The following is a 14,899-nucleotide window of genomic DNA, read 5'->3' on the forward strand; positions in this document are numbered from 1 at the left end:
AAAACCCAGTCAATGAGTGCAGCTGGTACCTGCATTTATCCAGCCTGTTCTATATATATATATAATACCAGGCAATTAATCTTGCTATGACCTGGCTATGTTATACAACTAGTGCATGAAAGACCAGTAGGATGTATAAGATGGGATTAGAGATTGCTGATAAAGGAAAAAAACTCATGCTCTTGGCTATCACTTTCCTTCAGGGAAATTTACCAGTTTTTGTAAGTTTTATACAGAATTCAGCAGTTTTGTTAAGTTAGCATATACTTCTCTTTTCTACACAAAGAAGCAAAAAAGACAGCACCATGCTAGTATCATATTCTGGTTTTGTGACACGTGTAGTGAAAACAGACATAATTCGGACCACGACATGTACCTCTGAATTCCCTAATTCCAACTCCTACATGTACCTTTGAATTCCCTTAATTACCATTATTTCCCCTTTTAATTGATGCCATGATACAATTGCTTGAAAGATATGCTGGTTTGATGAATCAAAGGCAAGATGGATTTTTAAGATTTCAGTCCAGAATAAATCTGAAGTATAGTTCAATGAAATAAACATTTGATAAAGGTAAGAAAGGGAACATATTGCCTCTTCTCATAGAAAATTCAATTAGGCACGGAAATATGCTTTTCAGTTTGGTTACTTATAATCATTTCTTACTTTTTGTAAAAATGGGCCTGATATTCTCAACCAAGTAGACAACCACTGATAACTGACTGATAATTTTTCAGTCTTAAAGATAGTTGTGACCAACTTTCAACTCAAGTTCTTCCATGAGACCTGTGCTTTCCCAGTGCAGTTAGTGCAAACTGCATGTGGTTCTTCCCTCTCACTGGGCATGGGGAGTTGGGACAAAAAATAGAGGATGCCCACCGTGAACAGTTACACAGAAAATTCACTCTTCCTCATCCAAGATCTAGTACATTTTTCTGACACACCATCTTTATATCTAGCTATGAACCTTTCACACCAGATTTTTTTTTTTTTCGATAGAACAGTGTTTGGAAAAGAGGCTTAACATGAAGCACCAATTTTTTTTTCAAATGCCAGGTTTATACAAGCAGATCTGGTGCCATTTTTACAAAATAACTCAATCTGAATATATGTCTTTTCACTTCAACCAAACATTTGGTTGACTCCACAGTAAAACCATGGTGTTCGTCAGAAACATTAGACACATCCTTCTCAGTTGAAAACTGGTGCACTGTTTCACTTTAACTGAACAACTACTGATTTAGCCTGGGTTAAACTCAGATTGAAATTACAGTCTAAAACTATGAGACTGATGTCTGGCTAGAGTTCATTTCTGAAACAGGTCAAAGCCAATATCCCCAGTGAACTCACTAAAGTAAACCTGTGTGAACTCACATACATTTTGGTATATATATGACTAACAGATGTGCAAAAAATCTCTGTGGACGGTTCACCTGATATTATGGTATTGATCCATATTGCCTAATTAATAAGGTATGGACAGGTAATTGTTCCAACATGGTTATAGTGGGTCACTCTATTATCTTTTTATCACCTCCATCCAAAGTAATACAAGATTCTAGTGCTGAGATTAATAGTATATACAATGTATAAATATCATATACAAAGTATCATATGTTATGTACCAATATACTGCTACTGGGCAAAATTTATTCATGCCAACCACAAATCAATGTTCACACTTTTATAATAACCAATTGTCAAGAAATCAAAAATAGTGATTTGACCAAAGAAAGGGTTATATATTTCACTACTTTTTGTCTTGCATAATATAATCATTCTGAAACGAGCCCTAAAAGATGCCAATGTAAAATTCATGAAAAAGGCACCCTATAGCCCTGTGGTCCATTGTTGAAAAAGAGAAATGTATCTAAAGCCATTTATTTCAACTTGATTAATGTTGATGAACTGGCAGTATTGTATAATACAAATACCTGAAAGGAAAAATATTTGTCTGGAGGAGAAGCAATGGTAGATGACGACAAAAGGAGATACCTGCATGAACATCAAACAGGTGATGGCCACCAATCTGTAACGTTATGGTTCACGTGACTTCCCACTCTCAAGTGCACTTCTTTATGTTCCACAATTCATCATTCTCTAGCACAACTGAATGGACTGTCCAACACTATAGCTTATATTAACTACTGGGGATGAAAAGATGGCCTTATCTTAAAGTCTGTAAATTTTGGTCTCCATCAAAACAGGTTTAAGTCGTAGTGGCCCTCTCAAATAAATGAAGTATAATTTCCATTTCTCTCATTTTCATAAAACAGGTCCAATATTTTATCTTAATGGACTGACTACTACGGAATAACATTAAGTCAAAAAAATGTTTTGTCTAAAAGTTTAGACAAATATTTGGTCTGAAAGGGGAAGATATCTGGTGCTATAGTAGAGCTTGTTGCACCCACAGCAGAGCTTGCTAAACATCAATGGCATCTTTGTTGTAAGAGACATAATTTACTATAGATATACAACTATATGTCATCAATACCCTTTTGATAATCCCTGCTTCTCTCATTAACCCCAACAGTGACCAAACTGAGAAGAAAATGACTTCAAATGACTCAAATTTATCTTTTTATACATACATTTTAAGAGCCCAGAAAGTGGTGTCCCCCCCCCCCCCCTCTTTTTTTTTTAACCAACTCCCGAACTTCCATATGACCAAGCAACAGGACTTTGTAGTCGTCATAAATAATGTATCTATACTTAAAATGACCATTGTTTGTTCAAATTGTTTGTTCAAACAAAGTTGACTTCAAACCTGTTTGTCTATTCCTTCTTCAGATCTTTCCCATGATTGATTCTTATTGTTTATTTTTGTCACCAACAAATTAAAGCAAGAAGTTACACTGAAGTATACTTAATGTGCCTTACCAATGCCTGCAATCAAAGACCTCACAAAAAACAGGGATGAGGCCATTGAGAGATTGCAATTAAATGAAAAAGTCAGAAAAAATAAGTTGTAAACAATCCTTTAATCTAATTGCATTCACCATGGGTCCTGACTGAATCCTAAATAGCTGTTGGCAGAGAGGAACCTCCTATAAGACTAACAAAAGCTGCAAATCTGTTTATCCACAAAATTCATTTTCAGTACAAACAATCTTTAATCTTTAAATATTCAATAACTATGACATGAAAATATTTACTGCTGGTGTGGGTCACCATCTGAAGCAAGCAACTATGCCATCTCACATTAAAAATACTGGACTACGTCCTTGTACTTTTGCCACTCTTTATCATCACTATTTCTGTACAAAAATAATAAATTTCCATCAACTCATTGTGTACACCTAAGTGCACGACACACAAAAACCATGCTTGTTACATAACACACTGATAGTTTGCACCCAAAACAACCCATCTCACACTGTAAGAGGTATGCTCTACACTACAATACTATGCGCCCAAATTCCACTCTCTGGGTGAGAAGGGCTTTCAGGTTATAAGATCTGTTTTCCAATAAAGGCTACCTGGAAGATGTCCAATACAGCAAAACCATCGGGAAACCTAAATCTTACTTGGTTTTTTTTTTTCTGTTGAGCAAACCCACCAAAACCCATCTAAACCCCTTATCATGTTTGGTTTTTTAACAGAACAACCTACATTTTGCTAGGTTCCCCTGTAAAACAAAGCCTTCAGGAGATATACTTTCAGTTTTATTTTATTTCATTGTGTGCTTCCTATCTTTCCATTATACATTCATATAGGTCATGTGCTAATATGACAAAACAAGCCTCTTAAAATAAAATGTTTAACAAGTAAAAAAAAAAAAACAGTACTTACTTATTGGGGTTCTTTATTTCTTCAGTTACAAAGTTCAAATAATTCCTGCAAAAAAATGAGAAAACTAATCCATTTGTAAGAAAAGGAGGCCAATTTTCTTTGTCTTTATCAAAGCTAATGGGAATCAGTGTCAGGGAGTTTCCTGAGAATCAATCTTGAAATCCAATCATTTTTTCTTCCAAAGAAGTCAATACCCTTAAAAAACAACAAAGTACTTTCTCAGAAAAGCTGTATTTACCTCAAAAAAATCTACAAAAAAGGACTTTCAACTGCACATAAAATTCTGATTAAACACGGAATAGGCACATGATTGCATTAAGGACATATCCTTTAAATATGACACCTTTCCTCATCAAGCATTACATTTAACTGGATCAGTCCACTTGGAGAGACTGACAACTTAATATCCTGGCTAGTAAATAAGAGAGCTAAGCATACTGCTCTATGTGAAAAGGGTCTAGTACAATACCAGAGTGTCCGGAGAACAGCTGTATAAAATGAGCAATACCATAAAATAATAATGGGAGGAACAAATCCTATCAATAAACAGGCCCATAGCCAGGGGGGTTCGGGAGGTTCGAAAGAACCCCCCTTTTTGCTGAAAAAAGATCCACTCTGGGTAAAATTTGACATAAGTACATGGGGATTTTTCGGTAAAAGGTCCACTTTTTCAGAAAAAGACCCCCCCCCCCTTTAAAATTGCTGGCTACAGGCCTGATAAATTTTCCAATATGTAATCAACACAACTTCTAAACTGGGCAGTGATTCATAATAGGGGAAACAAAAGATGATGCGATGATGGATCACTTTTGGTTGATTCTGTTCTGAGTAATACTTCATTCAATGTAACACAACTTACATAACAAACATAATGATTATCTTTCAGATTTTCGCTCTGTAGAAAAATTATATTCCAAACTTCTAATTCAAGATATATATTTTTGGAATGACAAATTATGTATGGTCATCTACTTCAAAAACATATATACTCTCAACTACTGACAGTTTTCTTCTTATTAATTTAAGCTAAAAGGGTGCTCCTACATGTACTACTAGTCTCGAGTTTTATGTTTAGTGGATAAATGACAAATCAGGTGATTGAGCAAAATAAACTAAATTTATGACACAAAGGGAGTAATTTTTGTCAAATGCTGAAAGAAGTGTTCTCTGCACCAAGATTATTAAATAGTGGTAATTATTTTGCAAACTAATCATCAATTTCTAAAAAGTATGCCTAAAGAATCCTACAGGACTACAGAGATATAAAAGTTCAGATTTCTGTTCATAAAATGAAGAAATTATCTGTCTTACCATCCAGTATATGAGAAGAAGCCAGAGAAGAAGGCTAAGCCATAGTCTCCAGCTAGGTCTGAGGAGCCTTCAAAGGCATTCTCAAAACTTTCTGTATGTCCTAAAAGTAAATAAATAAATAAATAAATAAATAAATAAATAAATAAATAAATAAGTACAAGAGTACAAAAAACTGGTGATATTTATTTAATAAAAATCACCTCTGCAATAATTTAAATAAACATGATATAGTATGACCACTGTATAGGTAGATTGACCTATGAATAGGTATGTTAACCACTACACATTGTCCAGTGAAGAAAAATGGTCATAACCATTACACATTGTCCAGTACTTAAGTTTGGTCACAACCAGACCAGGAAAATATATTCAATTTAAATCACAAAGTTCTAGTAGTGGTAAAAATGTGTTTTCTTTCGTCACTCACCCATGGCAAACCTGACAATGCCTGTGATGATGATAATAGCTAAGGCTAATAGCTTGGCTGCCGTGAAAAACACCTGGACTTTGTTGGCCCATTTTACACTGGCGCAGTTCACAAACGTCAACAAACCTAAAAAAAAATTATAAATCATAAAATGTTTTATAACTGTTTAAAATGTGAAGTCTAATGAAATATATAATGGGAATTGTCATTTTACTGAGTGAATCATGGAAGAATATATACAGGCCCATAGCCAGGGGGGTTGGGGGGGTTCGAAAGAACCACCCCTTTTGGTGGGAAAAGGTCCACTCTGGGTAAAGTTTGATCTAGGTTCATGAAGTTTATATGGAAAAAGGTCCACTTTTTCAGAAAAAGAACCCCCCTTTTGAAATTGCTGGCTACGGGCCTGATATATGTAGGTGAAGATTCAAATAAACATTACCAAAACTAATATGCAGAGACAAAAAGACATCACAAAATGAATTTTTTTCTATATTTCCATAATACTTTTTAACTGCAAATACATGGCTATATCACTCTTGTTTATGTGACTTAAGCCAAATAGAAATTATTCGATCAAAAGAAACAACAAATTGACAATAAAGAAATAATCAATACAATATTTTCTTAATCAAAAATAAATAATCATTAGCATATGTGAAAACAAATATATACACTTTGGCAGACCCAGGGGGAGGGACTGTGGGTCATATGCGCCCCTTCCTTAGCCCCTGAAATATCACCCCCTTTTTCCTCCTTAAATACATATAACAAAACAAAATTAAGCAATTTTTTATCCCTTCACTTTACATTTTAGAATTTAACTGCCCTGAGGACATTTTTTATCCTTGTGCCATCCCCCCCCCCCCCCCAAAAAAAAAAAAAAGGAAATCTGGAATCTGCAGTAATGTATATACAGTAGCTGCTTCGTCCCATGCTGTTAACAGTGCCATGTGATTGTAATAAAATGGCTGTGTGCCAAATCTATGTGACCTGGACAACTCACCTGTGGCATTGTTTGAACAGCAGGTGTTTACAAAATATCAGTTATATCTACACATTACGGCTAAGTCCTCAGTTTTATTTGATGCAGTGTAACAGTGAAGCTGAACTCTCAGTTGTCTTCATACATGTGTCATAGTGGTGATTTCACGGCCAAATTTCATTTTTGAAACTGTCATATTTAAATCAGATTATATGAATGTTTGGTAAAGTTTGTTCAGATGTCTCAGTTATAATGATATTACATGAATTTGTTAATGTATTTTACTTATTGGAAATTACTGTAACTTAGTTTTAAAGGATGTTTCCAGTTTTAAAAGGCCTGAATAACTTTCAGCTCCTAGAAAAAGTTTAAATCAGTCTTAATTTAATTATGTTAAATGGGCATACAAAGCAGTTTTTAGCTGGAAATTATTCACAAAAACAGCACTTTCACAGCCTCAAACGCTCCAAATAAACAAGATCTATTTCAAATTTAACGTCTAACACGTGCCTAATACGTAGAAATAAAGAACTAAAAATCGCATTTACATCCCGCGATTGTAACATACCTTGCGTGCCACATGAGTTAGATACTAGCAGATAAATGAAAGGGTGGGAAGAAGTGTGGGAAAACCGATTTTCCATTGGTGAAGGACGAGTGAGCAGGTGTACCACGTGACTGCCCTAATTTAACAAATCAATGCAGTGGATGATGGGAAGAAAAAACTTTTTAGCACATAAGAGGGATAAAAAGCAGCAGAAAGTACGACACAAAACTTCCACGAATAAAATTAGAATTTTAACAGAGAGGGCAATGGTATGTCGACAGTAAATAAGACTTTTAAAGTTCGAAGACCTTGCACTGAGACAACATCGAATAATGCAATGGCCACACTGGTTAGGAAGCCCTAATAGTATTAGTAGTAAAAGGTGTGTGCACAGTGAATGAAATGTGCGCACGCAAACCGTTTTCGAAGACAGCAGAGCGTAAAACTGAACGTGAAGAACGAACAAAAAACGAAGTCCAAATCGCTGGATTGTCCGTGCTGTCTTTAGAGACTACAGATCTCTTAGCCAGAAAAATAAATGTAGAGAATCTGAGATCAGTCAGTCTGTAGTTGATCTCTGGAAAACATATCACTGACGTTGTGTTACCTGCTGGAGAGGAAACTCGGACCAAGTGTCCCCTGTGATACATCATCCTATAGCACTCAATTTTTTTTCCCTCTAAAACCCCAGCCTGACATTATGTCTGACATTAAAAATCTCTTATCAGACATTTTTTGATCACGTCACACATTTGAAAGGCATGTAATTTTTCAGGTTTTAATAATATAGACCAGTCCAATAACAAAAGAAGCAGAAAAGAGTGCCTACACCAGGTCCACTGTGAAACAGAGCCCTCATTTTTCAGCATGTCACAGAGAGAGAGAGAGAGAGAGAGAGAGAGAGAGAGAGAGAGAGAGAGAGAGAACGATGCCACTGTGTCTGCACTACCGACACTTGTTCACCCCATACCTGTCTAAACTGGCCTGAACCGGTTCAGCAGTGGTAGGCTTAACGTGTAGTAGTGGAGAATTCACATTGGTGTCATTTTTTTACTACACGTTTGACATGTTTGGGAGAATCTGATTCAGAGTCCAAGTGCAGATATTCTTTTTGAGTTCAAAGCAATCAAGTAAATTCCAGTAGACTATGCATTTGCTTTCAATTAATAAAAAACTGCATGAACAACATATTAAACCCCAGAATTGCGCAAGAAGGCTAGAAAATGCTCGTTAGGGCAAGACTTACAAGTATCAATGCATGACCTATCTTTCGCGCTGAAGATCTTCAATCAGTGGTAAAAAGCATGTACAACTGGGCGAGGACTAAGTATTTTAAATGCTCTGTCATCCGACAGTACGGACATTGTGACTGACATGCTGACGTTGCATGTTGGACATTTTCAATTCATGATGGACATGTCCTGCAGTCTGAGTTTTTTAGGAATACTGAAACGCTATCATTGTTGTAAACACTATTGTAAACTGTGCTTAACACAGTGGTAAACAAGAAAAAATAAAAAGCATGTGAATAAATTGGAGCGTTTCATGTTGATTATTCCAACTTTTTGTTCCCAATAGCACTTTAAAATTATATATTGTCAATGATAAAAATAACCTTTTTTTGTTACATATCACATAATTCATACATCAGTTATTGTCATTTGATAATAAACAATAATTATCCTCAAAATCTCTTTAGGAAGTGACCATTCCATATGCCAATACTTACACAAGCATGCAGCAGCCAAGAGCCGTGTGGGGATTTCTGGATTCGGACAATGAGGAAAAAAAGGCTGGATCATGTAGTTAGCAAAAGTCAGTGCTATGATAGCATTACTGGTCGGTGTAATTATAACTAGTAATACCCACAAGAAGAGAAACCCTACAAAATTCCCAAAAGAATGACGGATATATGCGTAGTCCGCGCCTGAGATTAGAATAAATGTTCCAAGTTCAGTATAACACATGGCTCCAACCAGGGAGACCACACCGCATGCCGCCCATAACATGAGGGATGCTCCCACCGAACCTGAGTATTGAAGAACGCCTTTTGGGGAGACAAAAATGCCGCTTCCAACGATCGTCCCAACTATAATAGCGACTCCTTGTAGAAGTCCCATTTCTTTTTTCAGTGTCACTGCATCTGTCCTTCCTGAGGAGTCCGTATTCGTGTTAGAATTCATGGGTTCTTTTTCAGCTGGTGTTCCTTCGTTTTCGGCCATTGTCATGTTATGTTGGTTTCAGTCTCTGTTGAGCACGTTTCCCTTGGTGTTTTTTCGTGAATGATAAAATGATCCCTTCGAAGTCAGTCCTATTTGGATCGTTTCTTCGGATAATACCAAATGTGTCCTGTGTTCTTGACGAATGTATTTATGACAAAATATGTTATATTCCTCGATCCACACGCTTGCGCTCCAGCTCTAGTATTCTATCTCGGGAAATGTGCGCCAACAATCACTATTCTTTTGTAAATGGAGTACGGTTTGGCTTACTTCCTCCACACAGCGCGAAACGGCAACGAGTTCACGAAGGTGGAGCTGAATAAGTTCATTAACTTTTTTCCTTTAATATTATAAAAGTCAATCAGAAGAAGTTTATGATGGAAAACAAACTTACAGATTCTAAACTCCACAAAACTCTCTGGAGAACTGGCATATTCATACCATGTATGTATATCTATAAAAGCATACTAGGTATTTTAAAAATTATTTGTATTGAAATTAAGATATTTAAAAAGTGGAAGTCTACTTATGCACATTTTCTATGTTATGTCGTCCCTCGTTTCGATCTCACGCTCAGGTATCCTATCTTAGACTTTCCCGCCAAATCGAATATTCTCCTTATTATCGAATCATATCGCTCGATCTACACGTCACTCGATGTTTTTTATCATTTCCAATTAAATAATTTAGTTCTGAGTGAAAGGTCAGTCACTTAAACAGTCATGTCTTCCTGTACAGTCAATATGAATACCAACATGACGTATTTTTCTTTGAGGTGTTATATTCCCGCATCGTAATGCCCTGCACCCCCCCCCCCCCCCAACACACACACACACACACACACACACACACACACACACACACGACTGGAAGATAGGCCGATGCAAAGTATAAAACAATATTTAATTTCAAAACCTTGCTGTAAATAAAAAGTCAAGTGACATTATGTTGTAATCGTACGTCGTTCAAAAATCGCCGAGGGGGAGCATCGGTGCGGGGGAGTAACGATGCGAGGCCGTACACAAAGAGATACTCCTTTAAAACTATGACTTTCGGTCTAATAAAAAAACGGATATTGTCCCGTTGAAAATCACAAAACACTGAGAAGAAATTACTGGCACTTTCCTTACACGTGCAAGAACCCAACCATCTAATTCTTTGAACTTGAAGTGCCCTGATACGTACGGGCTCTTACAACATGCATGTTTGCGTCCAAATTTTGCGCAGAATCTCACGTGCCACGCAAGTCCTTCTTGCGAAATTTGGCGTTTGCAGACATCCCGCAAACACGTACGGAGGATATTGGACATGTCCAAAAGATTCTACAAATAATCTGCGAATAGCGAGGCCGAAAGCGTAATTAACTTGCTTCCCTCGCAAGGAGTTTGCAAGTGAGACGTGCGTGGTCCAAGACGCACGTTGCAAGCAATGGAGGAGCAAGTGCCCTTTGCGTGTTGAGTATGGCGCACGCCCTCACAGGTAACGAGCAAAGTCGAAAGCACGACGGGAGTGCGTCGAACGTGCGTCACCCACACGCCAGGAGCATAAAAGACGTGCTCAAGACGCACGCTTGTGTCTCGACAATTAACGTCGATTGTGCAACGTGTACAACAATTTTCAAAAATTTCGAATTTTCATCAATTCAGCTTCTAATATGCCTCCAAAAGACAAGGAAAGAGGCTTAGAGAGCAGAAAAGTGAGGAGGAACAAGAAAGAAGGGGAGAGCAGGGATCAAAACTGACGTACGCCGTCTTAACGCCATCACAATCGTGTGAGGCAAGTGTGAATAAAAAGTGACGCAAAAGGGAACTGCTTTCGCCGTGCGTTGCATTCTCTTCAAAAGTGGTGAGTGCGTGCCACGCACGCAGGAAGCAAGACAAAATCAAGAAGAGTACAATTTTCACGGCCATCGCACCTTGCAAAAAGACATCTCACTACCTATAGGCCTTGCAGACTTGCGCCTTTACATTGCAAACCTTCCTCTACCTCTACGAACTCCACGGATTCTACTGCATCCAAAATTCGCAGGAGACGTACGATGCTAGAATTCGTGCGTCCGGTTGTGACCATGGCTTAAGCGACCATGGCTTAAAAAAAAACACTGAAACAGACTACTATCGCACCCTGTGGCCAGAGAGTACTTTGAAGGACGTTGTTTTCTTTTTATTAATGATGGATTGTAAAATTATCGCGTCTTCTCCAAAACTGATGCAGTACAAAACAATGTAGATTGGTAGAAATTATAGAGTATCTGTCTCAGTACAGTACCTATCTACCTAAATTTTCAATTAGGTCATTTAAGGCCTGTAGTCTTTTTTGTATCCTTTTCGGAAATAACGATCGCGAGAATGAGCTCCACCGTTCATTTAATTTGAAAGGGGACAGACAGCTTGTGGGTAATCAAAGATGTGGCTAAGGACCCTAGAAATTCATAACAAAAAAGGCTTTTACCATTTTAAGACGAGAGCTCCTCCTTAAAAGTCAACAATCCGGGATATTCCCGCCAAGTCGAATTTTTCTTTAAAATAATTTGTTCTTGCTCATGAATCATTGCTTTACCTATCACCGCGGTTTTTCTTCTTTGCGTTTCTCGAACGAGAAATTAACGCAATGTCTAACTGTTGTTTTCAATGAAATTATTTCATTCTAGCGATGATTTTGTACACAGTGCGAAACGAAAAATGATAGCACGGCTGCTGAAAGACCAGGGATACGTGTATTAACCTCTGATGTTCAGAAATGTATGTGTTGCGCTATCAACCCGCTCCCCTTTTTATTCCATTCGACCACCACGCCCAAACAGAGGCCGAATTTCCAGATGTTACATATACGTCCAAATATTCGGAGTATCCTTCAGTTTTAATTTTCCCCAAACAAGAATAAGGTGGAATAAACAAGAAATGCTCGTCCCGGATCTTCCTATCCTCGATGCTTTAGATATTAATTAAGTTGATTAAAACCACACACTCTTGATTGCTGTTTGTTGCCGATGAAAACTGACCTCCCCCCCCCCAAAACTTAATCTAACGCATGCTTAAATAAAATAACACTAATAACTTTCCCGAACTAGTAAGGTTTTGTCTCCAAAACTCACAAAAATAAAATTACTGTGCTAACATTCCCGACCTACTAAACCCACATGAATAAAATCACTACGATAGACCTTACCTTGCACTTGGATTCAATGTTCTCTGCCACCTTTAATTTAAATGATTTATACTATAGTTCTAAATGTTTCCCGTAACGTTTTAAAGTCTTCCTGTACATTACAAAAGGGAATCGATATCAGGTCTTTTTATTTGACAGGTTTTATCGTTTTTTGAAAGTGTTTTGGGAAAGTAAGTAGCTTAATTTGTAGGGTACATGTAGACAGAATAAATATGACTTTAGGACCGTTTTAAACGTGGACAATTTACCTTTTAAGTTTGAAAAATGTCTACACCACGACTATTAAGTTTCCACAGCTAGCCAGTCCGTTTTGACAAAAGGGAAATTTATAGGAGCCAAAGCTGCAAGCTTCTGAAGTAGGCCCCTAGTGACAACCACCTTACTTGCTCGAACTTCTAACTTGAAAGCAAGCAATGTCTATAAAACAGTGCATGCAATCAAGTGGCTCAACTGCCACATTCATTGGTTGGTGTCGTTGTTCACTTTAACGGCAATTTTGCGCACAATGTATTATTCCTTAATACGTGTTGGTAGTTTGTGAGTCACAAAACTTCTCCGTAAGTCCTTTTCTAACACCATGTGTAATGGTTCTGCTCTAGGATTCCCATTAAAAATCCTCTGTCATAGTTAGATATTATAAAGAAGTAGATTCCCAAAGACGGGGAGTAGAGATTGAGCAAGCAACGAGTACAAATTGAAAGACTGAAACTGGCTACTGTTGTCTGTGCTGTACTTTCTCAGAGCGATTTCACTTCTAAATATTTTTGACTACGAACCTAGGGTAAATGTATAACTTATTTTCTACAGGGGTAAGCGATTTCAACGAGTGCGGTGGAATGAAAGAAACTGAACCACCTTGTCTATTTCCGTAAATGATAAAGTCAAATTCCCTGAAAAACCATTGCGAGTAAATTAAAGTACCTCCAATCTTATCTGCTATTATGAGAGGAAGTTTTATTTATATAGGCCTATATATATATACTGGTATATTACCTTGGTAATAACATGTTAAATTTGTGGCTGATGTTTCTTTCCACTCACAAAAAATTGACTGATAGTGTCATTTTTATAGCGTCACATAATAATTGCCAACGTCGCTCAAGTATCCATCTCAGTTTTTTTCACCAAATTATCGCGCCACTCGGTCGTCCACTCACAAAAAAAATTGACTGATAGTGTCATTTTTATAGCGTCATATAATGATTGCCAACTTCGCTCAAGTATCCGTCTCAGTATTTTACCAATTTGTCGTCAAGGTGTTCCTGCTCGAGCAACACAGGGTGACTCCCGCTCTCGCCACCTACACCAACCATTATTGGACAGAGCAAATAATTTCTTCCTGTCCTTTCATATAGCAGCTATAAATTTATTTAAAGCATGCAGCGAGAGGTCCTCATAGAAAGAAAACAAATTAAAGAAACACTTTCAGTTTCCTGGAAATTAAAAAAAAAAATGTTCACTTAATCACCAAGGCCTGGGTCTACCACCTCCGAAATGCTTTGACAAAATTACCAAAAACCAGTTTTGGGGGTAGTGGCAAGCAGGGCTTTTCCCAGGATTGGGGGTACAGGCCGTCCAAAATTACCACCTGTAATTTCCTACAATTATGTTTCAGAGAATCCAAGTATGCCTTCACCAGTCGATCATATTTAAAAAAATCCATAGGCCGTCCACCCATCTTTGCAAATATAGGCCGTCGGGTGATGCTGACAGCCGTCCAAATGAAAACCCCTGGGGGCAAGCTAAACAGCATTTAATTTATTGTTCAAAATAGCTCGGTTATGCCAGACATCAGTTTATGATATACCTGTGTATTATAACAGCAGATCAGCTGGTCTCCTATTTCCACGTTTTTCTCCCGAACTTTTACAATCAGTTGACAACTGACGGGTGTTAGCAATACCATAGGGCAGTGGGAAGAGAGTGGCCGTAGTTTGAATTTGATTATAACTGTTAAAAGTATATTTTGAAGGCATTTTCTAGCCTTCGGCAATTTCCGTAATGCTTCGGCACGTGTGACAAGTGTCATGCACTGTCAATAACAATTCAGAAAAAAGCAGGATTTGCTGGCTGAGTGGTAATTTTACCTCCATCGCTTCCAAACACAGTGGGTTCGATTCTGACTCAGTCCGATCAATTTCTTTTATTATTTTTTAATTATCATTATTATAAATACGCATTAATATAAAATTATTGTTGATAATTCTTTTTGCACCTGAAGGCAGGGAAGGGAGGTTGGTTTTGTTTTTTTTACCGGATTTCGATTAAAAATGCACGTCACAAACAAATAAAAGATCACAATTACCATGAAAAACTACTTAGCATCATTAACTGTATTTATTGATGTTAGACACTTTAAAAATAAATATTAATTGTTTTCATATCGTGATAAGCTTTCATATTGCATTAGATGTGCCATTGTTTTGTGTAATTGTGTTGTGACGCC

General features: G+C 37.3%; 1 protein-coding gene across 2 annotated transcripts in view; it reads right to left on the minus strand.

Moving 5' to 3' along the window:
- The window catches only part of LOC106173150 (Y+L amino acid transporter 2), a 36,447-nt gene that overhangs the window by 11,765 nt on the left and 9,783 nt on the right, over positions 1-14,899 (minus strand). The window contains exons 1-4 of one of the 2 annotated variants that reach the window (XM_087012216.1): positions 8,793-9,544; positions 5,535-5,660; positions 5,108-5,207; positions 3,797-3,841 (exon numbers count right to left, since the gene is read on the minus strand). In XM_087012216.1, the coding sequence (XP_086868342.1) occupies positions 3,797-3,841; positions 5,108-5,207; positions 5,535-5,660; positions 8,793-9,291 (770 nt within the window). In that variant the 5' untranslated portion in view covers positions 9,292-9,544. Of the gene's footprint in view, positions 1-3,796; positions 3,842-5,107; positions 5,208-5,534; positions 5,661-8,792; positions 9,545-14,899 lie in introns of those variants that run through there. The other variant, XM_087012217.1, reaches the window with a different exon arrangement.

This window comes from Lingula anatina, chromosome 4, assembly GCF_051362555.1.
Source record: "Lingula anatina isolate TDL-2025a chromosome 4, LinAna3.0, whole genome shotgun sequence".
NCBI lineage: Eukaryota > Metazoa > Brachiopoda > Lingulata > Lingulida > Lingulidae > Lingula > Lingula anatina.